Genomic DNA, 26,112 nt, shown 5'->3' with positions numbered 1-26,112 from the left:
AATCAAGAAAGCAAGCCTATTTACAATAACTACCAAAAGAACAAAATGGCTAGGAATCAATTTAACCAAGGAGGTAAAAGTTCTCTACAATGAGAACTACAAATCACTGCTGAAAGAAATTAAAGAGGACACACCAAAAGATCAAAAGATGGGAAAGACTTTCCACATTCACAGATTGGAAGAATTAATATTGTGAAAATGTCCACACTACCCAAAGTGACCTACAGATTCAATCCAATCCCTATAAAAATACCAAGGACCTTCTTCATAGAAATAGAAAAAACATTCCTAACATTCATATGGAGCAACAAAAAACCCTGAATAGCCAAAGCAATCCTGAGCAAAAAAAATAAAGCTGGAGACATTATACCACTTGACTTCAAATTATACTACAAAGCTGTCATAACCCAAACAGTATGATACTGGCATAAAAACAGACACACAGACCAATAGACCATAATAGAGAATAGAGAAATCAATCCACCTACTTACAGCCAACTGATCTTTAACAAAGGCACCAAGAACATACTTTTAGGAAACAACAGCCTCTTCAACAAATGCTGCTGGGAAAACTGTATACCGATATGTAGAAGAGTAAAACCAGACTTGTACCTCTTGACATATACCAAAATCAACTCAAAATATATTAAAGACTAAAATATAAGACCTGAAACTCTAAAACTCCTAAAAGAAGACAGGAGAAACACTTCAGGATGTAGGACTGGGCAGAAACTTTATGAATAAGATCCCAAAAGCACAGGCAACAAAAGAAAAAATAAACAAATGGGATTTTATCAAACTAAAAAGGTTCTGCACAGCAAAGGAAACAACAGAGCGAAAAGACAACCTACAGAATGGGAGAAAATATTTGCAAACTCTACATATGGTAAAGGATTAACATCCAGAATATACAAGGAATTCAAACAACTTAAAAGTTAAAAAACCAAACAACCTGATTAAAAAATGGGCAGAGGAGCTGAATAGACATTTCTCAAAGGAAAATACACAAATGGCCAACAGGTACATGAAAAAATGCTCACCATCACTAATCATCAGGGAAATGCAAATCAAAACCACATTGAGATACCAGCCCCCCCCACCCCCCCCAGCTAGATTGGCTGTTATCAAAAAGACAGAAAATAGCAAATGCTGGAGAGGATGTGGAGAAAGGGGAACCCTCCTACACTGTTGGTGGGACTGTAAATTAGTGCAGCCGTTTTGGAAAACAGTATGGAGGTTTCTCAAACAACTACAGATAGAACTACCATATGATCCAGCAACCCACTACTGGATATATACCCAAAGGAATGGAAATCGTCATGTTGAAGGGATACCTGCACTCCCATGTTAACTGCAGCTCTATTCACAATAGCCAAGATATGGAACCAACCTAAATGTCCATCAATGGACAACTGGAAAAGAAAACGTGGTATATATACAGAATGGAATACTATTCATCCATAAAAAAGAATGCCATTCTTTTGGCATTCTCTTCTGCCATTCACAGCAACGATGAATGAAGAAAATTTTAAGTGAAATAAGCCAGACACAGAAAGAGAAATACTGCATGTTCTCACTCATAGTTGGGAGCTAAAAAATAAAGAGAAAGAGAGAGAAACAATCATGATGATATGTTGAACTTTCAGAAGGAGAGAACAGAACTGTGGTTACTAGAGGAGGGAAGGAGTAGGAGGAGGGGTTTTAGGGAGAAATATATTAATGGAGACAGAGAATGATTGCATTTTGTAATGATGAATATGCTAATTATCCTAATTTGATCAGCACATTGTGCACAAATGCTGATGGTCTGCTCTGTACCCCACAAATATGTGTAACAGTTATGTTTAAAAAAAAAAAGACCTGAAACTAAAACTCCCAGAAGAAAGCATAAGGGAAATACTTCAGGATGAAGGACTGGGCAAAGACTTTATGAATAAGACCTCAAAAGCACAGGCAACAAAAGAAAAAATAAACAAATGGGATTGTATCAAACTAAAACATTTCTGCACAGCACAGGAAACACTCAATAGAGTGAATGGACAACTTACAGAATGGAGAACATATTTGCAAACTATACATCTGACAAGGGATTAATATTAAGAATACAGAAGGAATTCAAACAATTTAACAGTGAAAAAACAAATAATCTGATTTAAAAATGGGCCAAGGAGCTGAATAAACATTTCTCAAAAGAAGACATACAAATGGCCGACAAGTATATGAAAAAGTACTCAACATTACCTGTCATCAGGGAAATGCAAATCAAAAGCACATCGAGATAACATCTCAACCCATTTAGACTGGCTCTTATCAAAAAGACAGAATAACAAATGCTGGAGAGGATGCAGACAATGGGGAACCTTTCTACACTGTTGGTGGGACTGGAAATTAGTGCATCTGTTATGGAAAATGGTATGGAGGTTTCTCAGATAACTACAGAACAATGATCCAGCAATCCCACTACTGGATATATACCCAAAGGAATGGAAATCATCATGTTGAAGGGATACTTGCACTCCTATGTTTATTGAAGCTCTGTTTACAGTAGTCAAGATATTGGATCAATCTAAATGTCCATCAACACATGACTGGATAAGGACAATGGTGTATATACAGAATGGAATACTACTCAGCCATAAAAAAGAATGAACTTCTGCCATTCACAGCAATATGGATTAGCTTGGAGAAGATTATGTTAAGTAAAAAAAAGCCAGGCACAGAAAGAGATATACCATGTGTCCTCCCTCACAAGTGGGAGCAAATAAATAAATAAATACATAACGTAGAAAGAAACAACAATTACAATAATAGGTTGAACTTTCAGGAGAAAACAGAACTGTGGTAACTGGAAATGAGAAAGGGGGAGGGGGAAGGAGTTGGCAAGAAATTGGTTAATGGACACAAAGAATGCTTATGTTTTGTAATGTTGAATATACTAATTATCCTGATTTTATCATCACATATTGTACATGGGCATTGATATTCAACTCTGTACCCCACAAACATGTACAATCAATTATGTTTCAAACAAAAAAACAAAACAACAACAAAAAGAAAGACAAAAACAATAACAATGTGTTGAGGTTTTAGAAGGAGAGAATAGAACAAGTGGGAAAGTGGGAGAGAGAGAGTTACTGAGAAATTAGTTAATGGACACAAGGAACGATTACGTTTTGTAATAATGATGAACATGCTAATTATCCTGATTTGATGATCACGCATTGCATACAAATGCTAATGATCTGCTCTGTATCCTGCAAAGATGTATAATCAATTATTTTTCAATTAAAAAAAAACTTTTCCAAAGTGACTGTACCATTTACATTCCCATTGTCTGTGGTGGAGAGCTTTAGTTACCCCACATCCTCTATGTTTGGTATGGTCAGTCTTCTTTTTTTTTTTTTTGTCTTTTTTTTTTTTTTGTGTCCGGCAACGGATCGCAACCCTCAGTGTCACGCCCGTACTGGACCAGGACCGGCAACGGGATCGCAACCCTCGGTGTTACACCCACACCTCGCTCAGCCAGTGAGCGGGAACCGGTCTGTATGTGGGATCCGAACCCTCGGCGGGAGCGCCGCCGCGCTCCCAAGTGGCGCACTGTAGCAGTGCACCACCGGGCCGGCCCATGGTCGGTCTTCTTAATTGTAGCTATACTAGTGGATATGTCATGGTCTCTTATTGTGGTTTTAAATTGCATATCCCTGATGCCCAGAAATGTTGAGCATCTTTTTATTTGCTTATTAATCATTCTTATCTCTTATTTGATGATGTCTGTTTTCAGAGTTTAAGTATCTTATTGTTATGAGACATAAGAGTTCTTTATACATTCTAAATACAACCTCTCTGTCATACGTACATATTTTTTCTCTTCTGGTTCTTTTTTATTCCAAGAATCCTTTGTCTATTCCAAGATCATAGACTTTTCCTTATGTTTTCTTATAGAAATTTTAGTTTAAGCTTTTACATTTAGGTCTGTGATCCATTTCAAATTAATTTTTAAGTATGTTTAGTTTTTTCCATCTGAATATCCAGTTATTTCTGCACCACTTGTTTAACTTTCCTTTCCTCATTCACTTGCTTTGGCACATTTTAAAAATATCAGTGTTCCATATATGTATGTGTCTATTTCTCGACTACCTATTCTGTTCTACTGATTTATATGTTTATCTTTTTGGCAATACCAAACTCTCTTGATCACTGTAGCTTCATAGTGTTTTTGAAATCAGATAGGGTAAGTTTTTCAACTTTGTTCTTTTTTAAATTGCTTTGGCCAGTCTACGACATTTTCATTTTGATATGAAGTTTAGGATCAGTTTGTCAATTTCTATAAAAAGCCTGCTGGAATTTTAGTTAACATTTTGTTAATTAGGATTGATTTATGGATTAATTTGGAGAATTATCATGATAACATACTGTCTTCTAATCCATGAATATCATCTACCACTCCATTTATTTAGTTGTCTTTACTTTTTTCTCAGTAATTTTGGTAATGTTCAATGTAGAGCTCAAGAAAGTCTTTTAGTAGATTTATTTCTAGGTATTTTATGTTTTTTGGCATGATTGTAAATGGAATTATAATTTTAAAATTTCACTTTCCAATTTTTTGTTGCTGGAGTAATAAGAATACTATTGATTTTTGCATATTAACCTCGTATTTTATAAATTTATTTGTCCTAGTAGTAGTTTTTTAGATTTACTAGGATTTTCTATGTAAGTCTTCATATCTTCTTTAAATACAGCACAATTACTTCTTCTATTCAGTATTTATTACTTTTCTTTCTTTCTTTCTTTTTTTGGTCTTATTGCAAAGTCCAGGATCTCCAGTACAATTAAAGATCTCCAGTTGAATAAAAGTGGTACCAGTGGGCATCCTTGTCTTTGTACTGATCTTAAGGGGAGATAGTTCAATCTTTCATCATTAGGTATGATGGTAGCAGCAGATTTTATGTGGATATCCTTAACCAGATTGAGGAAGTTCCCTCCTACTGCCAGTTTTCTGAGAGTTTTTATGAATGGCTGTTGAATTTTGTCATATCTAGAAATGATATTTGGTTTTTCTTCATTTTGTTAATACACATTTTTCAAATGGTAAACTAATTTTGTATTTCGTGGGTATACCCTACTTGGTGATGATATATTAACCTTTTTCTTTATTGTTGAATTCTTGTCTAATGTTTTTGTTAAGGAATTTTACATCTGTATTTGTCTATAATTTACTTTTTTGTCATTTTTGGAGTCAAATTTGGCATTAGAGTTATTCTGGCCTCATAAAACAAGATGGATAGTGTTCCCACTTCCTCTATATTTTCTGACAAAGTTTGTGTAAAATTCGTTTTATTTATTCCTTGGCGTGTTTGGTAGAATTCACTTGTGAAACTATCTAGGCCTGTAGTTTTCATTTTGGAAAGGATTTTGATCATTGTTTCAATTTCTTTATTAGATATAAAAATATTCAGATTTTTTTATTTCTTTCATCAGTTTTGGTAAGTCACTTTCCCCTCTCCCTTCCACCCCCCTGCCAAAATTTGTTCACTTAATCTAAGCTGTAAATGTGTTGGCATAAATTTGTTTATAATATTCTTATATTATCTTTTTAATGTATGGTGATAATCTATGGTGATAACCCCTGTTTCATTCTTATATTAGTGAATTGTGTTCGCCCTCCTTTTTCTGGGGGGGGATTTTTTTTGGTGGTTTCTCTAGAGATTATAATACACATACTTAACCTTTTACAGTCTGCATATTGTTAATATTGGACCACTTCATTTAACAATGATATGATTCCCCTTACCCACTCCACACCATTCTTTATGTTATAGTTGTTATATGAGTTATATCTGCATTGAAGACCCCACCAGACAACTTAGCTTTAAATTGTCATTTGTATTTTGAAGAATTTAAGAGAGTAAACTGTTATATTAATTTGGATGTTTGTCATTTCCAGTGCTCTTCATTCACTGCTTAGGATCCAATTTTCCTCTGGTATTTTTTTCCCTTCAGTCTGAGGAATTTTCTTTAGCAGATCTTATATAGTTCAGGCCTTCTGGCCACAATTTCTCTTACTTTTCTTTTATCTAAAACGTCTTGTTTTTACCCTTATTCCTAAAGGATAGTTTCATTATGTATAGAATTCTGGGTTGACAACCTTTTTCTTTTCTTTTTAAAATTTTTTATTTTTATTGAATCATAATCGATTATACATATTTTGGGGGTTCAACGTTGACATATGTTGATCGAATCAATATTATTAGTATGTATATTGTTACAGATTGTACTTATTCTTTATGCCCCTGTCCAATCTCTCCCAATTCCCTTCTCCTTCCCACCTACCCCCTTTAATTACCCTAGATTTCTTCTCTCCTACTGAAAGAGTAATGGTTACTCTGTTGATTTCTTGCCTAGATGATCTGTCCAGTGCTGACAGGTGTATTCAGGTCCCCCAATATTATTGTAGAGCAGATACTTTTTTCTGTCACTCTGGAATGGGCTTTGTGGAGAGAGACATCCTCTTCTTTTCTTTGGTCTCTACTGATGACTCTCCTTGTGTCAGTGCACTGCAGTGGCTGGCAGACCATCTGCATGGTGGTGGTGGCATCTAGCTGCTTTCACAGCAGCCGTGGTTATTGTGGTGGCTGTGGTGGGCCACACATGGAGGTGATTTTTTATCATGCTCCTTGGGACTGGTGGTGTGCCTTGTTGTGGGTGGGGGAGGTCCAGTCCCTGGCTCCATACTGCTGGTCCCTGGTCGGGCCCTGTGGAGCTGGCAGTGTGCCTGGGCTGAAACTATTTTTTGTCCTTTGCTTCTAAAATGGGGGAACTTCCTGTGGGAACCAGTACTTGAGCTGTGTGGTTTAGCAATTGCTGCTTTGCTGCTGTTTCCCTAGGGAAGGCTTTTTGCACAGCTCAGGTTTTCATGGTTGACCTTATAGGTACTTCCAGCTCTCAAGAGATCAGTGCACCTGGGTTGTGTAGAAACTCTGATCTGGGCCTGAATCTTTTCATCAAACTGCACTCCATGCAATTCTATATTCCTGACCAGTCTCCTCTGAGCAGTCCTTCACTGATTGGGGTGCCAATCAGCTGCCCTTGCTGTGCCCCAGTGTTCCCCCAGTGGGCCTGTCTCCCCTACTGCCTGTGCTGCAAATACTTCCCATGGGACAGGCTGTGCGCTGATCCCTTGCGATGACTCACCAACCTCTGAGTGGCTCCTTTTTTTTAGTTGTTGTGGCTCCTTGCTCCTATGTGGGTCTACAGGAACCCTATTAGTGGTCTTGCTGTCCTGGGGGTCACCAAGTCCCTCTTTTCCCCTGCCGCCTCCAAGCAACTTCATCTGAAGGGCACAGCTGCGGTTTTTGCTGGCTCCTGCTCCATGCACTCAGCAGCTCCAGCCTTAAAGTGGCCATAGCACAAAATGGTTGGAGCAATTTTTGCTTTCTCTCATCGTGGTTTTTCCAACCTTCATGCACCCCGTTGGTGTCTACTACTCTTCCCCTGAGCTCTAGCAGCCCCCACTTGGCTGTTGTTGCTTTTTTATAGTTGTAAATTGGTTGATTTGTGGGAGAGAGTGATGCTGGGGACAGTCTATTCTGCCATCTTGTCTAGAAGCCCCAACAGCCTTTTTTTTTTTATTGCATTTTAAAGAAGTATTTCTGTCTTCTGGCCCCCATAGCATCTGATAAAATATTTGCTGTCATTTGAATTGTTTTTGTCCTTCTGTATGTAATGTTGTTTTTCCTCTGGCCACTTCCAAGATTTTTTCTTTTCTTTTTTGTTTCTAGCAGTTTGCTTTTGATGTATCTATGCATGACTTATTTTGAATTCATCCTGTTTGGATTTGCTCATCTTACTGAATCTGTAAATGTATGTCATTTCCCAAATTTGGAAGATTTGGGCCTTGTTTATTTAAATATGTGTTCTGTTCCAATTTCTTTCTCTTATTTCTAGGTCTCCAATTACATATACATTAGATCTTTTATTATTGTCCTACACATCCATGAAGCTTTTTGTTGTTGTTTTTTTAAAAAAACTCTGTGCTACTCAGTGAATAACTTTTGTCAATCTGTCCTGTGTCACCAACTCTTTACTTGTCATCTCCATTCAGCTGCTGAGCCTATCTAGTGAATTCTTTTATTTCTGATATTGTATTTTTCAGTTCTAAAAATTCTGTTTGGTTCTTTTTTATATTTTCTGTTTCTCTGCTGAGAATTTGTGTGCTGAGACATTAAAAATGTAAGCGGAAATCCTCTGAGAAGCAAAGTGCCTTATTTCAGCAGTCTTCTAGGACAAAGATTAGTGTTCAGGATTGCCAGTGGTAGAAGATGTAGAGAATAAGCAGGCTCTCAAGAAATTTTAGGACCAAATGAGCTAAACCCAAGACAAAGACAGACAATAGAAAAATATGCCCAGATGGATCTCATATTGGAGTTAGCAGACAAGGACTTCAAGATAGCTATGATTAGATGGAGAAAGCAGATAACTGTGTTAAGCACACCTAAAGATAGTTTTAAATTTTATATGTTTCACTTTCAAGTTTAGAATTCCCATTTGGTTCTTTTTTTATATAGCCCAATTCTATGTGGAAATTCTTTGTCTTGTCGATTTTCTCCATCTTTTTCTTTTTTATATGTGCACTTGAAAAGAATATCTATTCTCTGCTTATTGAGTGTAGTGTTCTATGCATGTCAATTATGACAAGTTTGTTCAGAACTTGCTCTGTTCATTGATTTTCTTGCCGATTTGTTCTATTAGGATAAGGGGCTCCTGAGTTTTGGTAATGTTTTGTTTCTTGTTACTGGAGCTGGTTATACAGTTGTATTTACTTCGGGAAAATCTATTGAGCTATTTTCACTTATAATTTATGCACTTTCTCTATGTATATTTCAATAAGACATTTAAAAAGTATCCAAGAGACCATTTCCTTTTCTCTCATTCTTTTTAAAGAAAAATATTATTTTGCCATTTACCAATCAGAAATTGTAATAGTCAATGGTAACAAATATTTTGCTTATGAGAATATCTTTAATGCAAAGACACTGTTTTAATAACAGGAACAATTAGAGAAAGAGAAGCAACAGAATGATGAAAGACCCATGAGTGATAAAATCTTTGAAAAGAAACGTAAGTAGTTTTCCTGTGTCTTCCCCACTCAGTTACAAAATTAATGTTGCATGCATCCTGGTATTCTGAAAGACAATGCTGAGTTTTTAATTTGATATGAAAAGTTGCTTCACTTTCTTTCATTTTTCAGAAGTTGTTTTCAAAAATTGGCTGCTTAATGTGGTACAGATGTTAGAAATACATGAATAAATGGTAGGAACCAGTGTGGAGGTTCATATTCTTGAAAAGGAAAGCTTAAAGTTTAATAGCAGCTGTAAGATTGTGAAATTGATCACTGAATAACAAAGACTGAAATATGTAAATATATAAAGTAAGAATATTTGGGAAAGAGTGCTGCCTAGCTAAGGATGGTGATCCGTATTCTCTGTGTTGTCTTGTATATTTATGGAGATTAGTAAGGACTCAGAGGAAATGATAGAACTTAAAACAGAGTTTATTTTAGGTAGAGACACTAAGACACCAACGCAAAGTCTTCCCAAGAACATCCCCATTTCTGTTCCTGGACCCTCTTCTGTCACCCCATCAACAAGTAAGAAATAACCTCTTTATGCTTCTTTTATAAAAATTTTTTCCTTTGATAAAAATTAATTTCAGGGGAAGTCACTCTATTAGATCAGGTATATTATTCTGAAGTACTTTTTGCCTTTTATCTTTAGTTGTTTTGGTAGTTCTTAATGGGTATTATGGGTACGAGACACTCCAATCAGCTCAAACTAAGGAAAGAAAGCTAGACCCATCTGTGTTTTACTGAAAATGGTGGTAGTTGGGGAGGGAATGAGGATTGGGTCAGCTAAGGACTAACTGAATGCATTTTCCCTTTTTCTGCTTATTGCTCTAGGCAAAGAAATCAAGAAATCTAAACTGATTCGAAGCCAGTCTTTTAATAATCAAGCTTTTCATGCAAAATACGGCAACTTAGAGAAATGTGCTAGGTATGATCTGTCATCAATTCAGTTTAAAACTTTATTTTATAGGCACACATCTTTATTTATGTAAAATATTTACATTATTATAAAAATCAGAATCAATTTTGAGTTTTTTATAGGCCAATAATTTGTCAGTTTTCTTCTGTAAAGATCATGATATTTAAAAATAATAGAATCTACCAATTTGCATAAAAATAGGTATCTTGGCATTACAGGAAGAATGTTGCCATGACACTATATAATAGTATCATGGATCCATATACCATTTTAGGAGGAAGGTGGTGCTGTATCATGTATGCCACTTAACTTCTAAATGGGTATGAGGATGCCCCATTTGGTAAATGGCTATGGACATCCATTTGCTAATAATATTATTTCTGTCTATAAAGAAGCCACTGGCATGTTCATATGTGAATTCTCCTGAGAAAAGATGAATGTCTAGTTTCTCCTTTAGCTGAGAAGATAAAATTATAAAGTTAAGATTGAGAATCAGCATAAATTAAATTACTATGATTTTTTATATGGCTATACACATATAGTATTTAACAAATGCATATCAACTGACAAGCAAAGTGATTTTAAGAAAACATAAATATCTTTAAGAGGATTCATTTATTATTCATTTATCCAGATAAATAATATATTATGAACAAAAACATGTTTTTCTTTTATTAAAGATAGCTTATTCCAGAATTTCAGCTGTATTTTTGAGCATTATCAATAGATCCATCTAGAGTTCCTAGCCAATAGGCTGATCTCAAGATGGACAAAAGGGATTATAACTAAAGCTAAGTTATTTCCAAGAAAATTTTACCCATCTTACCTGTCTTGGCTGAGCATCAAAAGAAAAACTGTAATTCTGATGAAGCAAAAGTTTAAGGAAATGCTTTTTTAAAGTTATAGTCAAAGTAAGTATTGTGAGGCATGGAAAGTAAAAAACAAATGAGAAATTAAGAGCAGTAAGTGTGTTTCATAAGAAGTAGAAGAAAGCATTAAAAAAGGTGTTAGATGTCTGACAGTGAAAAAAGCATTTTCTTGTACTTTAAACTAAATCATGTTCTCTTCTAGTAAAAGTTCTACAGCAGGATATTCACCTTCTGCCTCAGGGTTAGCAAAGACTTCTGTGCTTTCACTAACTGGTAAGTAATAACTGAAGCTCTTCAAAAACTAGCTAAATTTGTTTAAATGACCTATTTCTATATTTCTAAATACAGTATTTTTCCTAAATTTATATGTTTATCAAATCCCTAAGAAATTAAACTTTCCCCTAGCAATTGAGAAAATACTTGTCTCTGTTATTTTGTTTTCATTGTGCCAAGACCCAGAGTTTAATGGTTTTAAAAGAGAAGAAGGACAAAATGGTAGGACAGGTTTTACCATGTTCTGATGGCCTGCTGAAGCAGACAGAAAATTTTTGCAGTAATTTTTAAGTAAGTTAATAACAATAGGATTTCACTGTAAATCATCTATAGATAAACATTTACAGTATTATATATTTGAAAGTTTGTGCCAGTGGTCAGCAAACTTCTGTGAAGGTCCAGATAGTAAATATTTTAGGCTTTGTTGGCTAAATTGGTCTCTGTCACAATTACATTGCTGGCGAAAATGCAGAAAAAAAAAACAAAAGAAAAACTCTGCACAGCAATTTAGCAGTTTCTTATGAAGTTAAATATACACTTGATATATGATCCAGCAGTTCCACTCCTAGACATTTACTAAGAAGAAATTAAAATGTATGTCCACACACATACTTGTACATGAATGTTCATACTTGTATATGAATATTCATACTTGTTCATGAATATTTTATTAGTAAGAGTCAAAAACTGGAAAAAAAATCCAAACAGATACTATGAGTAAACAAATTTTTGCATATCCATACAATACCATTCAGAAATAAAAAGGAATGAAGTATTGATATACACAACATGGATGAATCTCAAAATAATTATGCTGAATGAAGGAAGCCAGACAAAAAGAGTGTGATTTCATTTATATAAAATTCTAGAAAACACAAACTCATCTCTAGTGACAGGATGCAAATCAGTGGTTTAGCGAGGGAGGGGGAGGGAGGAAAAGGAGGGATTGCAGTGGGCACAAGGGACCGTTTGGTAGTGATGGGTGTGTGTACATCTTCATATGGCAATGGCTTCACGGGACTGTGCGTATGTCAAAACCTTAACTGTGTACAGCTTGTTGTGTATACATTATACCTTCATAAAACTGATGTAAAAGAGAAAGAGTCAGCTATCACTAACCTTTTCTTCTTTCCTTAGATTAACATCTTAGTATATTCAGTATGTCTGACTCTGCATGTATTACTTTCAGATGACTCATTCCGGACTCGTAATGCCAGTAGTGTTACAAGTTCCTATTCTAATAGCCCCTTACCAAGTACCTCCCGTGGGACAGGTAACTCAGTTGATCCGAAGAGCAGTGGAAGTAAAGATACACAACCACGGAAGGCTACCTTGTAAGTAATCAACTGAGGTACTGCTCAGTGTATTTTCCTACTCTTTTCTCAGTGCATTTCCCTTCCTAGTTCAATACGAGGGTACTTCAAAAAGTTCGTGGAAAAATAGAATTAAAAGATAATATAAATCTTTCTATGAACTTTTTGAAGTACGCTTGTACTTTCCAAAGAATAGAAGATGTCTACAATGAGGGACTGTTATAAGTTAAAAGGTGTTATTGTCACCTGTGACTGTTATGCTAGTGGATATAAGATGATTTGCATATGGCAAAGACAATGTGACCTTAGGGAATCAACAGGAAACATTTAAATGGCTTCCACTAATAGCTGATATCTACTATTTTTTCTGTGAAATACTTGCATTCAGGAAATTTATGTCTAAGGAGACACCAAGTGTAAATGTATCCTTTTAAAACATCTAGCTTAAGTATACAGTATTTAATCACTCAGTGCTCGAAAAGATGGGTACAACTGATGCCACTTAAGAAAAATTGCTACAGCATAGAACCCAGAGATGTGGGTTCAGTCAACTGGAGATATTTACAAACTATACCTATGCCTTGAAGTTGATGTTATAAAGGACCTCTATTCTCCTTTTCCCCTGTGGTTCCTTTTTATGTTCTATATGTATCTTGTTTGAATTGTTGGAACCTTTGTTTCTTTCAGCTTGAACATTTAAGAGGGTAGTACCATAAAAATCACCATGAGACCATATCAAGGTAGAAATGATTCAGCCAGGGTGTCCAAAGTATAGTTACAGTTTCCTCTTCCATCTGGGAGACCCGAACTTTCTTATTAGAACAGAATTTAAACAAGATTCAGGTTTTCTTTTAAACAAATATCACTTAATTTATGGACATTTTTGCATAAAGTTTATCAAATGTATCTTTTTGCAGAAACTTCATGCTGGAGTCCCTTTTAGGAACTAAACTAACAACTATATGGTAATTTATTCTAAATTTTAATTGGCCATTGGGTATATACAAATATAGGTGTATATATCCAACTTCTTTCAAAATTTAGAAATAAATTTATTGAATGGAGTTCAAGGACAGAGTAGGACTATATAATACAAAAAAGCAATAGTAATAGAAAAAAGTAATATTGATATTACAGATTGGTAGTGTTAATACAGAGGGTACTTAATTTACAGAGGATACAAGGGTACTTTAAAAAGTTCATGGAGAAACAATTAAAAGAAAACACACATCTTCCCATGAACTTTCTGAAGCACCCTTGTACTCTTTACCCATACAATTATTGCTTCAATGATTGTGCTATGGAAGTTCTATTTAAAAGTCATGAGAGTAGAGGCAGGACAGGGCAGTGGTCTATAGAGAGCACTGAGATCCTTGTGTCCCAGTTTCAGTAGCAGCTAATTAGCTGTGTACAGTTCAGTTCAGCACTCTGGGCCTCACTGTACACATCAGTAAAATGGCAGGGCTGACTCGTGGTTCATCCTCTAGGGTGCCTCCTTCTAGTCCTGGCATCCTAAGATTCTTCCTCTCTGTCACCCTAGGTCCTCATCCTCTCAAACAATTGCCCTGGAATTCTTCTGTTGAGGAACATATTCAGTAACATGAGAAGCAATGCCTTCTCTTCTCCACTTATTTTTCTACATGCCATAGGCATTTTTAAAAGTAAAGATGGGCATTTTTAAAAGTAAAGACCACTAAAACCAGCTCTCCTTTATTGCAGATTACTATCTTTATCTTTCATTGCTGAGCATGGTTTTCCTTTTTATAGACTGAATTTTCTCTTGCTCAATATATATAATATATAATTATTTATATAATCAATTATATATGAGGGTACTTCAAAAAGTTTGTGGAAAAATAGAACTACACGATAATAGAATCCTTCCATAATCGGTGGTTTAAAAAATGAACCTAGAAACAAACACTCTGATAGCAAATCATATCTGATTTGTTTCTTCTTTTCTGAATATTCTGAAGAAGGAGAAATGTTGGTATCCACAGCTGCTTTTTAAACATGTGACTGGATATACAAGTCTATAACTACATTTTCATATAATGTGGTTCTAATTTGGACTTTGTCATGAGTTTGCACTGCCACACAGCTGGAATAGGTGATTGACTTCTACATTGGTCCTTTTTCTGTGAAGTATTACTCTCAGTTCAGAGCTGTGCCGTAGCCAAATGAAAACACGTCCCTTTTATTTAAGATAAGCCTATGAAGTGATTTCAGAAAGTATTATCTGTTTTTGCTTCTTAAAAAATTCTATGCAATACATTCTCCAACTTTTCATTCAGTGTCATAGAGATGACACATCTAGTATCTAGCAGTATTAATGTCTTAAAGGAAGTGCAGGTATGCATCATATCTTTGTCTTTTAAGGCCTGACAATTGATACATTTGGGTATGTGTAATTTTTATTATGGCTATAAAAAATTTTAAATGTAGGAAAAGTTGTATGAATAAAATTCAATGCTGTGTTAGGTGCACACAAGATTTTTGGTAATTAAAGGTAGTTCTAAGTAATTTTTAACATGTAATTCATTTTTCCCCTTAATCAGAATTCTTTCCTATATTAGATTTATACAGAGTAGATCATCTATATTTCTTCACTTACTTTGTAAGCATTATATGGATAAAATTTTTTATGTTTGTTTTTTTTCTCTCTCTCCCTCCCTCTCTTCCTCTGTCCCCCTTCCCCACTTTTCTTCCTCCCTACCTTCCTTTCTCCCTCCCAACCTTCCTTCCTTCTTTTTCAAAGAAAATCCAGAAAATCCAATCCTTAAATCAACTGCTTGATGAAGGAGGCAAAACAAAGACAGCCGGAGATAATGTGATTGGTGGAAAAAAGCTAAAGCAATGGCTGAGACCTTTTATTTTTTAGTTTTTTTTTTTTTTTCAATGAATGGGAAAAGAGACATAATTGCAGCTGATGTTAAACTTTCCACATTTGAAATTAGATTCCCTAGGTGGTATAATATATATTTCTTGAGTAATAATGTTGTTACAGAATTCCAATGTTATAGTGAAGTGTAATGAAAAACAAATTTAGGTATATGCTTTAACTACTGCTGCAAAAGAGACAAATCTGCCTTTGTGCAGGAAACCAGCTAAATTATCCTAGAGTTTTCACATTTAAAAATTGTATGAGAATACAAATCAGCTGAAATTGCCCTAGTTAGATAATCACTTGGAGGGGGACTTGGGAGGTAAGAAAGATGTTGCATTTTCTCAGGACTCTCCAAGGCCAGTTGAAAAGTCATACTGAAAAGGGTACAAACAGCTGTCTGCAGTTTTACCAATCCTGTGATTATGGTTACAATATGTTGTACCTGGATATTCCCAGATTTAAATTTGGCAGTGAAGGCTGGCTGCTTAGCTCAGTTGGTTGGAGCATGGTGCTGATAACACCACGGTCCAGTGTTTGATCCTGGCCCGCAATAAATAAATAAACAAACAAACAAATAAATAAATATTTGGCAATGAAAATTCCACAGATATCTCTGATAACTTTGAGCTCCAGATACCTTAAAAATAATAGATTGATGATTTCCTTTATTTCCTAGAAGAATTTATTTTATAAATACTTTGTTTACATTTTAGATTGTATTTGTCTTTAATTTAAAATGATGAATCTAGTTTGAATCAGCTGTTATTCGAAGCTATCATGCTTAAGCCATGTCAACAGCATTTATTTGTACTAATGCTAATATTTCCATCAAAATTTGCTTGTGGAACATATGCAGTTTTTAATTTTAAAATGTCAGTTCTTGAGATATACTGTATGAAGCTATTGTCAGCTTCTCTATTTCAAAATGCAATCAGCATATAACTATATTGATATTAGAAAATACTTGTTTTTTAAAAATATATTGATGTATGATAAAGATGATCTAATTTGTGAATGCATATGTGTGTGTGGTTACTTTTTATAATGTGAATAATGAATAATGAATTTACTCAAAATAAAACATAGGTTAATGAGATACCTGTGTTTGTGAAAAAAATTTTAAATACTTTCCTGCAGTTTTTATTCTATAATTAAAGAGTAAGTTCATTTTTACATAATGAATAAGAGAAGCATATTGATGTCAACAGTAAATTACTTGGGGGACAGTTACCCAGTGTGAGACTTTTTCATGGCATTTGTTTTTCTTTTGTGTTCCATATGGCCTCTTTCTGACTAATTTTAATGATTCTTAATACCCTTCATCAAAGAACAATCAGGTAAATAGAATTGTTCAACTACTTATTTTGTCCATAGTTAAAATTTGGTAGGTATGAGAAACTTGACAGTACCGGTTAAAGTAATTCAGCACATTCTTTGTGGATTTCATTTAACTGCTTTAATCATGTCTTCTACTAGCATCAGTAATGTGGAATTGAATATATTATGATCTAGGGAATGTGTGGTGCATAATGGGACATCCAAGCTCCATCAGTTTTTCCAGTACTTTTTTTTTTTTTTTTCCTTTTTTTTTGTCTTTTTTCGTGTCCGGCAACAGATCGCAACCCTCAGTGTCGCGCCCGTACCGGACTGGGACCGGCAACGGGATCGCAACCCTCGGTGTTGCGCCCGCACCTCGCTCAGCCAGTGAGCGGGAACCGGTCTGTATGTGGGATCCGAACCCTCGGCGGGAGCGCCGCCGCACTCCCAAGCGGCGCACTGTAGCAGTGCGCCACTGGGCCGGCCCCAGTTTTTCCAGTACTTTGATTCATATTCTGCATTGACTGTTACTTTGAATAATTTCAACTTATTTGTTAAATAAGAAGTTTAGCAGAGGTATAAGCTTTTATTTTCCCATCAGGCACATGGAAGAAGGAGAAAGTGATTTGACAGAAAAAAATCACTAGTACTAATAAAGTTCAGGAATGTAGAGAGGTCAATTGCAATCTTATTCCTAGGCACTAAATTATTAAAACAATCAAAATTTTGGAAGATTTTTTTTTCACAGAGCATGATAATTTCTAAAATCTTTGAAATATTTATTAAGATTATACTTCCAAGGACAGATATAGAAATGGAATAAAAAGTAAGTTGGTAACAGTTATGAATATCTACACATATCTCCATTTACACCAGAAACAAGATTGTTAAACTGAGAATTTTTACAAGAATATCACCTTATCAAATCAACCCATTAAAGTAGTTGTATGACAGAGAAAGATCTTCCTCCATCTGTAGCTGGAGGGAAAACCTCTCCTCCATATTTTTGTTGATTATTAAAATTTGTATTTTTAAGAGTAAGTTGTAGAATTTCACTCATTAGCATTACAACAAACAAAAATAGGCCTGTAGAGCTCAATTTTACTGCAAAAATGGAGATAGGACTAAAGGATTTTACTTGGTAGAGGTGAAATAAACAGCATATAGATTTTTTCTTCCACAACCTCATACACATTATTAAAATCATTTCTATTATTTGACCTCCTAAGTTTGGACATCTTATTCTGGAAGGAGGAGTCCAGTCTCTCTTGCAGTTAGTGAGTATATAAGAAATCTCTGAATTGAAATGAAACAGGCTCTTCAGCCTGAGTAGGAGTTTTAGAATGAGGATAAAATGAATTAGATTAATTCAATAGGCTGTTCTCAGTTGTTACATTATGTGTGCGTAAGAGTGTGTGGATGAGAGTGTCTGTGGAGGAACAATTTTTAAAACTTGACACAAATATAGTGAAGGATTGTATAATATTTAAATTTTTCCCCTTCAGTTGGAAACCTTGAATTCTGTGTGTATGTGAGGTAAGTTACATTTTTCATTGGTCTGCATTTTTTTCTCTATGCGTATGTACTTGGGAAATCTGAAACCGTGTATCTTTATCTTAGGAACTTCTTCAAGCAAATGTGGGAGAATGTTAAAAAGTATTTATTTTAAAAATAGAGAATACGGCCATTTTCTGCCTTAAAGGGTGATGTGTTAGATGTAGTTGTTACGCTGCTGTTGCTTTGCAATGTATGTGGCAGGAGGAAGGTAGGGGTTTGATCTGCATGCTATATGAATCCTTCAATAGTAATGAACCTTTTTATGACTGGGTTTTTCCTTACTTATTTCAGAGGGTGTTGTGTTCTCATAGACTTCTAGATTTCGTTTCTTAAAAGTGGGAAATTTGACTGAATTTTCTTTCATTCCTCTTTCAACTATTTTCCCACAAACAACCCTGACTAGTTGAACACAACCAAGTCACTTAAGAAGGTCACTGGGAGTTAGTTCTCTCTCTTTGTATCTCTTTTAGGCCCTAGAATTACTTAGTCCTTAACAAATGTCAGTTAATGCTCTTGGAAGGAATACAGGAATGAATGAAAGTTCAGATTTTGGAATGATAAAAAATCAATCTTTAGATAGCCTCTTAATATTATTATCTATTCATATTACTCTGATCTATATTAGTAATCAAGGTAACTAATCAATAAATTAATTTCAGGTATATTTAAACATCAGATAGCAAACAGATAAAAATCCAATTAGGCATTTAATCAACACAGTTGGCACTCCAAAATTAGTTAGCTCTATTCATGATTCTCTGAATTTACCCTAAAATATTTCCTTCTTTCTATGACAGAAAATGACAGTTTAAGAAAGTTTTAGGGGTATTTGCTGCTTTCCCTTTCACCTTGGGACAAAGTCCATGCTTATATTCTATTTAACTACAGTGGGTAACTGCAAGGTCAATACATGCTGCCTGTTTAGCTGGACCCCATCAGATGTTTTAGGTAGAAAGAAGGAACAGTGAAAAAGGCTTGGGGACTAGACTCAGAAGAAGCAGTCCTCTGACTCTGCCATTGCTGCACTGGAGGACCTTGGAGAAGTATTTTTATTATATATATATTAATTTTAAGTATATGTAATATATACATATATAATTTTTAATATATACATTCCTTTCTCAGTATCCACAGGGGATTTGTTCCAGGATCATCCCCCCATACCAAAATCTGCAAATGGTCAAGTCCTTATTTAAAATGGCATAGTTTGTCTGTTGCTTTGGTCTCCTTTTATGGGGAAGGGTCTAGTGCCAGCCCTCTCCAACCATACATCCAACAACAGATTATTATCCAGAATATACAAGGAACTCAACTTCACAGTAAAAAACCAAATTATCCAATTAAAAAATGGGCAAAGGAGCTGAATAGACATTTTTCAAAGGAAGACATACAAATAGCCAACAGGTACATGAAAAAATACTCAACATCACTAATCATTAAGGAAATGCAAATCAAAATCACATTGAGATATCATCTCACTGCAGCTAGACTGGCTATTATCAAAAAGACAGATTAGCAAATGCTGGCAAGGATGCAGATAAAAAGGGAACTCTTCTACACTGTTGGTGGGACTGTAAATTAGTGCAGCCATTATGGAAAACAGTATGGAGGTTTTTCAGACAACCTCAGATAGAGCTGCCATATGATCCAGCAATTCCACTGCTGGGTATATATCCAAAGGAATGGAAATCATCATGTTGAAGGGATATCTGCACTCCTGTGTTCATTGCAACACTTTACAATAGCCAAGATATGGAACCAACCTAAATGTCCATCAATGGATGCTGTACAAGGAAAATGTGGTATGTATACACAATGGAATACTACTCAGCCATAAAAAAGAATAAAGTTCTGCCATTTGTAGTAATGTGGATGAGCTTGGAGAAAATTATGTTAACTGAAATAAGCCAGGCACAAAAATACCGCATGTCCTCACTCATAAGTGGGAGCTAAGATAAAAAAAAAGAAAGAAAGATAAAAATGTTGAACCTTCAGAAGGAGAGAACAGACCTATATTACTAGAGGTGGGAAAGGATGATAGGGAGTAATTGGGTAAAGGACACAAAAAGTAATTGTGATTTGTAATGACGAACATGCTAATAATGATTTGATCATCACATACTGTACACAAATACTGATAGTCAACTCTGTACCCCATAAATATGTACAAATAATAATTTTTAAAACAAATAAAAATAAAAGGCATAGTTTTTGTATATAACCTATGCACATCTTCCTGTATACTTTAAATCATCTCTAGATTATTTATAATACCTAATACAATGTAAATGCTATGTAAATAGTTATATTGTGTTTTTAGAATTTTTGTTTTTTCATTATTTTTATTTTTAATTTTTTTTCCCTGAATATTTTTGATTCCCAGTTGGTTCAATCTGTGGATACAGAACCTGCAGATACAGAGGGCTGACTGTATGTATTTTTATGAAGAAATAGGCCCAGGAAGAGAAAAGTGCCTAGGGCCTGTGGAAGTCCTCATGTGGCCCTGCTTTTGGGTCCCTATTTCTTTCCTTTGTAAAATGAAGGTTTTGAACTGGATGATCTATGGTTCAGCTAGTACCTCTGCCAAGTGATTTGATGCACTGTGGACAACATGAGAATGGGCAACATCGAGGCAGATGTGTGATCAGGACTGATTATAGCTATTTCCCTCTAATTTTAGTCAATAAGAAATGATTTGTAATAGATTAAAATAAAATATTTATTTTGCACCTGAGAAAAGTAAGAGAGAGAGAGAGAGAGAGAGACATGGCTCAAGCAGAATGTGCACGTCTTTCTCCCAAAGGCTTCATCTTGAAATAGTGTTCTCATCTACTGTTTTTTTAAAGTCCAGATATGTGATCAACACAGAAAGGTAAAGATATTCCGCCCAGCTAGTCTTCAGTCAAATAACAAAGGCTCTTAGAAACAGGCTTAAAATACCAGATGGCACAAACATCTTCCCCAAATATGTATCAATTTAATACTTGTATTTATCTGAGAACAGCCCAAATTAGCCAAGGACAAAGGGGACACTCTCTTCTTTTGCCAGCCAGTGCCAATATCCTGTGTGGGTTCAACTACCTCAGATTCAGCATTTACTGTACCACTAAGTACTTATGCATGTCATGAGTCACAGGAGAGTAGGATTCACCGTGCTGCCCAGAAGGAGAAGCATCCTAGAGGTTTCTTCATAGGTCATGAGATGAAACGGCTGATTCACTTTGACAATGGGAGGCATAGAATAAGCAATAATTTCTGACGGGTTCCTGCCACTGTCTCAGCTCCTTTTTCATCAACTTCAGTCACTGCTCTTTGTAAAACCTGGAAAAAGAAATAATGTGGAAGACCATTTGTGTTGCAATGGAGAGGAGGGAATTAAGCCCCTTAAAATTCCTTACAGTGGTGCCATGCATAGGGCCATGCTCCTAGTGGTACAGGGCTCATCTATGTTAAGGGATGGTGTGGGGTTGCCCTGGAGACTGCCTTAGGAGTCTAAGACAATTCCAGGAGCCCCAAGAATCCAATGTGAGATATTGTGGAATATGTGAAATTCATGCTGGGCATAGATCCAGGAACCCTCTAGCTGGCCAATTCATGCACACATACTTCAAATAAATATGTATTGAGCATATACTTTGTGCTACTGATTCTTGAGCTGATCTCGTGCTCCTAAAAGGTTTTCACGCTGCCTACTGAGTGCTTTAACTTTCCTCTGGCAGGCAAAGGTGGGGCAAGGAGTGGTTAGCATTCTGTAGGGGCTTCCCAGCACCTGGAACTGCTTTGAGGCATTCCCTGGGGCGGGCCCAAGGGTCCCTGAAGCCTTCCTGAACTCTGCCTATATTCAGGCTGCTTGCTGTGTTTGGGAGGCCCTTTTGTTCAGGAATTAATGTAACATGAGTGATGTATCTACATAATTATTATAAGAGGAAATAATGAAAACATCAATGTAATAAATAACACCTGGAAATCCTATAGTTTCCTGGAGTAAAAATTTACTCCCCAGAGCAGAGGGAGGATATTTAATGGTTTACAATGTAAACTTTATGGTGGTGCTTTGAAGAAGAGCAGCACATTTCTTCAACTTTTCAGGTGATGACAGCAGAAACTCTTTCAGGTGCTGGTTTGCAGGATCATTATGTCTAATTGTCTCACCTTCCCTGAGATGGTAAGGTCTGACTGCAGGCCAAGGATACCCAACAGGGTCCTACTTAAGTGGATTCCATTTTTAATCTCACTTGGAATTGAAAATTGCAGTAGTATGGGAAAATATTAACCAAATCTCACTGCTAAGAAAGAATGTAGTAAGGTGTAGCTGCCATTTGGAAATGTATGGGAATATTTTCTTGGTTGTTAACGATGACTGAGGGTTAGTTACTACTGGTGATAGTGAACATGGGCCAGGAATGCTAACCCGGTCATGCAACACACACAATTGCTCTGGATAACAGACAATTTCCCTCAAAACCAAGAGCACTTCCATTGAGAAACACTGATGAGCTGAAGGGATTCAATGTGGAAGGTAACTAAACTGGTTCTAGTACGTGTAGGTTTAGAGATAGAACTAGGACCAAAAAGTACAAGTTATAGAGAAGTTACAGGTCAGAATGTAAAAAAATAATTTTAGCCATTTATGGATTGGACTCTGTAATGTCACTGGAAGAATTAAGAGAGACTGAAACTGTGGGCTATTTTGTAGGGATATTTTTGAGGGGATTTTTAGCTGAAGGTGGGCCAGATGATGTCTGAAGGTTTCTTTCACTCTACAGGTGGTGTAATTTCATGAGCTTTTCAAATTATATTCAAAATAGATTATGATGAAACTATAAAACAGTTCCATTTCAGGGGCAAATATCTCTTTGAGCATTGGGTGAGAAGAGGGAGAGAGCTCTACGTAAGATGAATTAGTTGAAAAGGTGTTTTTATAAATTAGCCTGAAAGTCTTAAAACATCCAATTTGGATGCTATTTCAAGTCTTTGGACTTTAAATCTTATTTTCTACTACAACTAGGTATTTCATCAAAGTTAAATGGTTTGCAAAAATATTTGCTGGTTTGGTGATATTTCATACTTAGGATTTGGCTGCTCAAGGGACCTTCTGGATGCCACTTTGTTTCATACACACCCATGCACAAGCACACCATGAACACAGAGGCCAATGTGGCAGAAGTGATGACATTTCTTGACCATCACTGCTGAGCATGGTTCTGAGAGAAAGCCCCCACAATGCTGAGGAGGCATCAGCATGTGAGCACAGGACCCGTTACACATGGATATGAGTCCTTGGGGTGTGTCCTGGCTGTCTGTAAGGCCCTCCAGGCTTTGTTTCCTGTACATCATGGGCATTTTAATGGCCTTGTACTGGTGCAGGTAGAAAGTGTTGGGTTCGGTGAAGACAGGGTCAAATGGGGTCAGCCATTTCCTTGAAGATAGCAACAACTCACTGCAGAAACCACCCTCCTTGAAAAGCATTGTTCTTGCTCAAGTAATAGAGGGGGAGAGTTCTATCGCCTTTTTTTCTCCAACTAGGAAAGGCAAGTCTTCTGGTGCCAGCTCTCTGTCACAGCAGCATCTACACCATGTCCAATACCCTGATAGAGAGGCAGGGCTGAGAAGAACCTGGATCAGGGTGTCAGGAGACCCTTGTTTGTTTGGCTTCTGCCATTATTGTGTGACCTTGATTAAGCCAGCCTCTCAGAGCTTCACAGACCCTTGCTCTGCCTGCTGCCTTGGTGCTTAGGATTATCAAATAATAAAAGTAGTTAATACATATTTAGTGTCTACTATTTGCCAAGCATAGTTGGACTCTACATTCATTATCTCATTTAGCCTCCAAACTCTATAGTAGGTGGGAGTGTCCCTATTTTCTATATTAAGAATCCAAGGACAGAGACTTTGTCACTTTGCCCCAGATCACAAAAATAGAGAATGAAAGAGCAAAGATACAATCCTAAATTTCTCAGATAATATGCTTTTTTAAAAAAATGACTACGTTGCTGCTTCCAAATGTCAGAAGGGAGCTGTGCAGAGGTGCTTTGAGAACTAATGACTACAAGGACTACCAGGGCTGGGGCTTTGAGTGGAAGTAGCTGGTACTGTTCAATCCACGTTTCTGTCTGTTTGTGAAACCTGAAAACATGTTCATAGAAAATCATTTAGCATTAACCATATGCTGGCCAAATGGAAGAAAAGGAAGAGACAGTCCTAGGGCCCTGTGGCTTTGTGAGAGCAGAACGTTATCAAAGTACCTTTGAACAAGATGTAATCCACAAGAATTAATTTGGTTTCAAGATTAATCTCATCAAAGAGTTTGGGAATTTTCCCCTGAGTCTCTTTGTTAATGTATTGATTCATGAGCCCTTTGGCCTGTGTGGCATTGTGAAAGTCTGTAGGCACACACTCTGTATCAAAATACCTCTTGGATAAATCAAAGAAGGCCTTTTTCGTACCAAAATCCTTGTGGATGAGGGCAGGCAGAGGTGTGGGCTCGGTCCCATTCAGGGCCTGCAGGTTGGAGGCTGCTCTTGACCTGGGCTCTGGTCTGCCCATGCAGCCCCCAGCATCATGCCTGCCATGGCCAAGGACATGCCAGGTGGGGAGAAACCCATGTTGCCATCGTGTCTCTTGGAGATCTTTCGCAGCAGGCTGAACCTGAAGTTCGAAGTGTTCTGGAGAGCTGCTGCCTACTGGCTTCCAACCAGGTCTACTCCTCCTCCTCCTCCTCCTCATCCTCCTCATCCTCTACGGGAGCCTGCATTTACCTACCAGTCTGGTTCTGAGGAGCCTGGGTCTCCAGTGTCTCCAGCCCTGCCTGGGCCTCTGGTGACTTGGGACCAGGGGACAAACTGGGCACCAGCCACACTTCCTCCAGGAGGATGGGGCACAGGAAGCTGGGCATGATGTGGTCAGCTGCAAAGGCCAAGGAGTCTGTTCCCTCAGTAGCAAGACTTCCTCTGGAGGAAAGAGGACAGAGGTTATTTCAATGCCTAATAAAACGTCTCCTCCTTGTGAGATGGTCAGCAATTATCAGTGACCCTGCCTCCTCCCTGCAGGGTGGGGCCCATCTCTAGGCTTCTGCAGCTTAGCCCTGCCTTTGGAGTAAGTAGGGGTTGCATTTGCTCACAGAGAAAGGGGCACTATTTCACAGAGCAAACTTCCTTCAATTTGCTCTGGGAGGAGCAGCAGAGGATGGGGTAAGAACAGGGCCTGGGGTTCTCAGGAGGTCCTCACAAAACTTTTACTGGTCTGCTTCATTCATTGCCCTTGATTGCAAACTAGGCTGCGGGCCCTTGGTCTGTGATGTGTTTGGCTGGGGATTTGCAGGGCCTGAGCAGCAATCAAAGCAAGGAAAAGAGAAAATGGGGGAGCTTCTCTGAATTTTTGCTCAAAATTCTCCGCCCCTGCACCTCTCTTACATAGTTCCTTATAGGTCTAATTCCTTCCTGTACCTGGAGCTCCCCAGGACAGAAGCAGGAGGCAAAGCTGAGGCACACAGCCTGGGGCTCACTCCACATGTGCAATCTAATCCAATCCTCACAGCCACCTGTGAGGTGTGGGCTAGCTCTCAGTGTCCCAGGTCACATGGTCTAGTGGAGCCAGACTTTCCACCCTGGTGGTGATGCTCCAACCCCATGCTCCTCACCACCAGCTGTCCCCACTTCTGCCACCTCTTCAGGATCTCTGCATCCTTGGACACAGAGCCTGGCCCCCAAGCACCTGCGTGTGGGCTGGGCTTTGCCACCTGGCTGTGTCTTGGTGTTCAGCCCACACCACCAGGCCTGTGTCACAGTGTCTGGCTGGGCAGGCCGCCATGATACCCCCTCTCCTTTATCCTCATTTTCTTCGGGCCCACTGCCCCT

General features: G+C 37.1%; 2 protein-coding genes across 2 annotated transcripts in view; one reads left to right on the top strand and one right to left on the bottom strand.

The window, feature by feature from the left end:
- LOC103600644 (serine/threonine-protein phosphatase 4 regulatory subunit 4) overlaps window positions 1-16,401 on the top strand; it is a 42,862-nt gene extending 26,461 nt beyond the window's left edge. The window contains exons 12-17 of the mRNA XM_008584941.1: window positions 9,048-9,117; window positions 9,560-9,646; window positions 9,956-10,049; window positions 11,112-11,182; window positions 12,372-12,516; window positions 15,254-16,401. Of these exons, the coding sequence (XP_008583163.1) occupies window positions 9,048-9,117; window positions 9,560-9,646; window positions 9,956-10,049; window positions 11,112-11,182; window positions 12,372-12,516; window positions 15,254-15,278 (492 nt within the window). The 3' untranslated portion in view covers window positions 15,279-16,401. The remainder of the gene's footprint in view (window positions 1-9,047; window positions 9,118-9,559; window positions 9,647-9,955; window positions 10,050-11,111; window positions 11,183-12,371; window positions 12,517-15,253) is intronic.
- A 4,985-nt stretch (window positions 16,402-21,386) lies between these two features.
- SERPINA10 (serpin peptidase inhibitor, clade A (alpha-1 antiproteinase, antitrypsin), member 10) lies at window positions 21,387-25,010 on the bottom strand. Its single transcript, XM_008584943.1, is given in 7 exon segments — window positions 21,387-21,517; window positions 21,520-21,577; window positions 22,409-22,490; window positions 23,514-23,675; window positions 24,489-24,757; window positions 24,799-24,923; window positions 24,926-25,010. Coding segments are annotated over 7 exon segments (912 nt in total).
- Window positions 25,011-26,112: the final 1,102 nt, after the last annotated feature.

This window comes from Galeopterus variegatus, unplaced genomic scaffold (genome assembly GCF_000696425.1).
Source record: "Galeopterus variegatus unplaced genomic scaffold, G_variegatus-3.0.2 Scaffold3411, whole genome shotgun sequence".
NCBI lineage: Eukaryota > Metazoa > Chordata > Mammalia > Dermoptera > Cynocephalidae > Galeopterus > Galeopterus variegatus.
The sequence above is the reverse complement of the archived record's forward strand: the minus strand, read 5'-3'. Positions and strand labels throughout refer to the sequence as shown.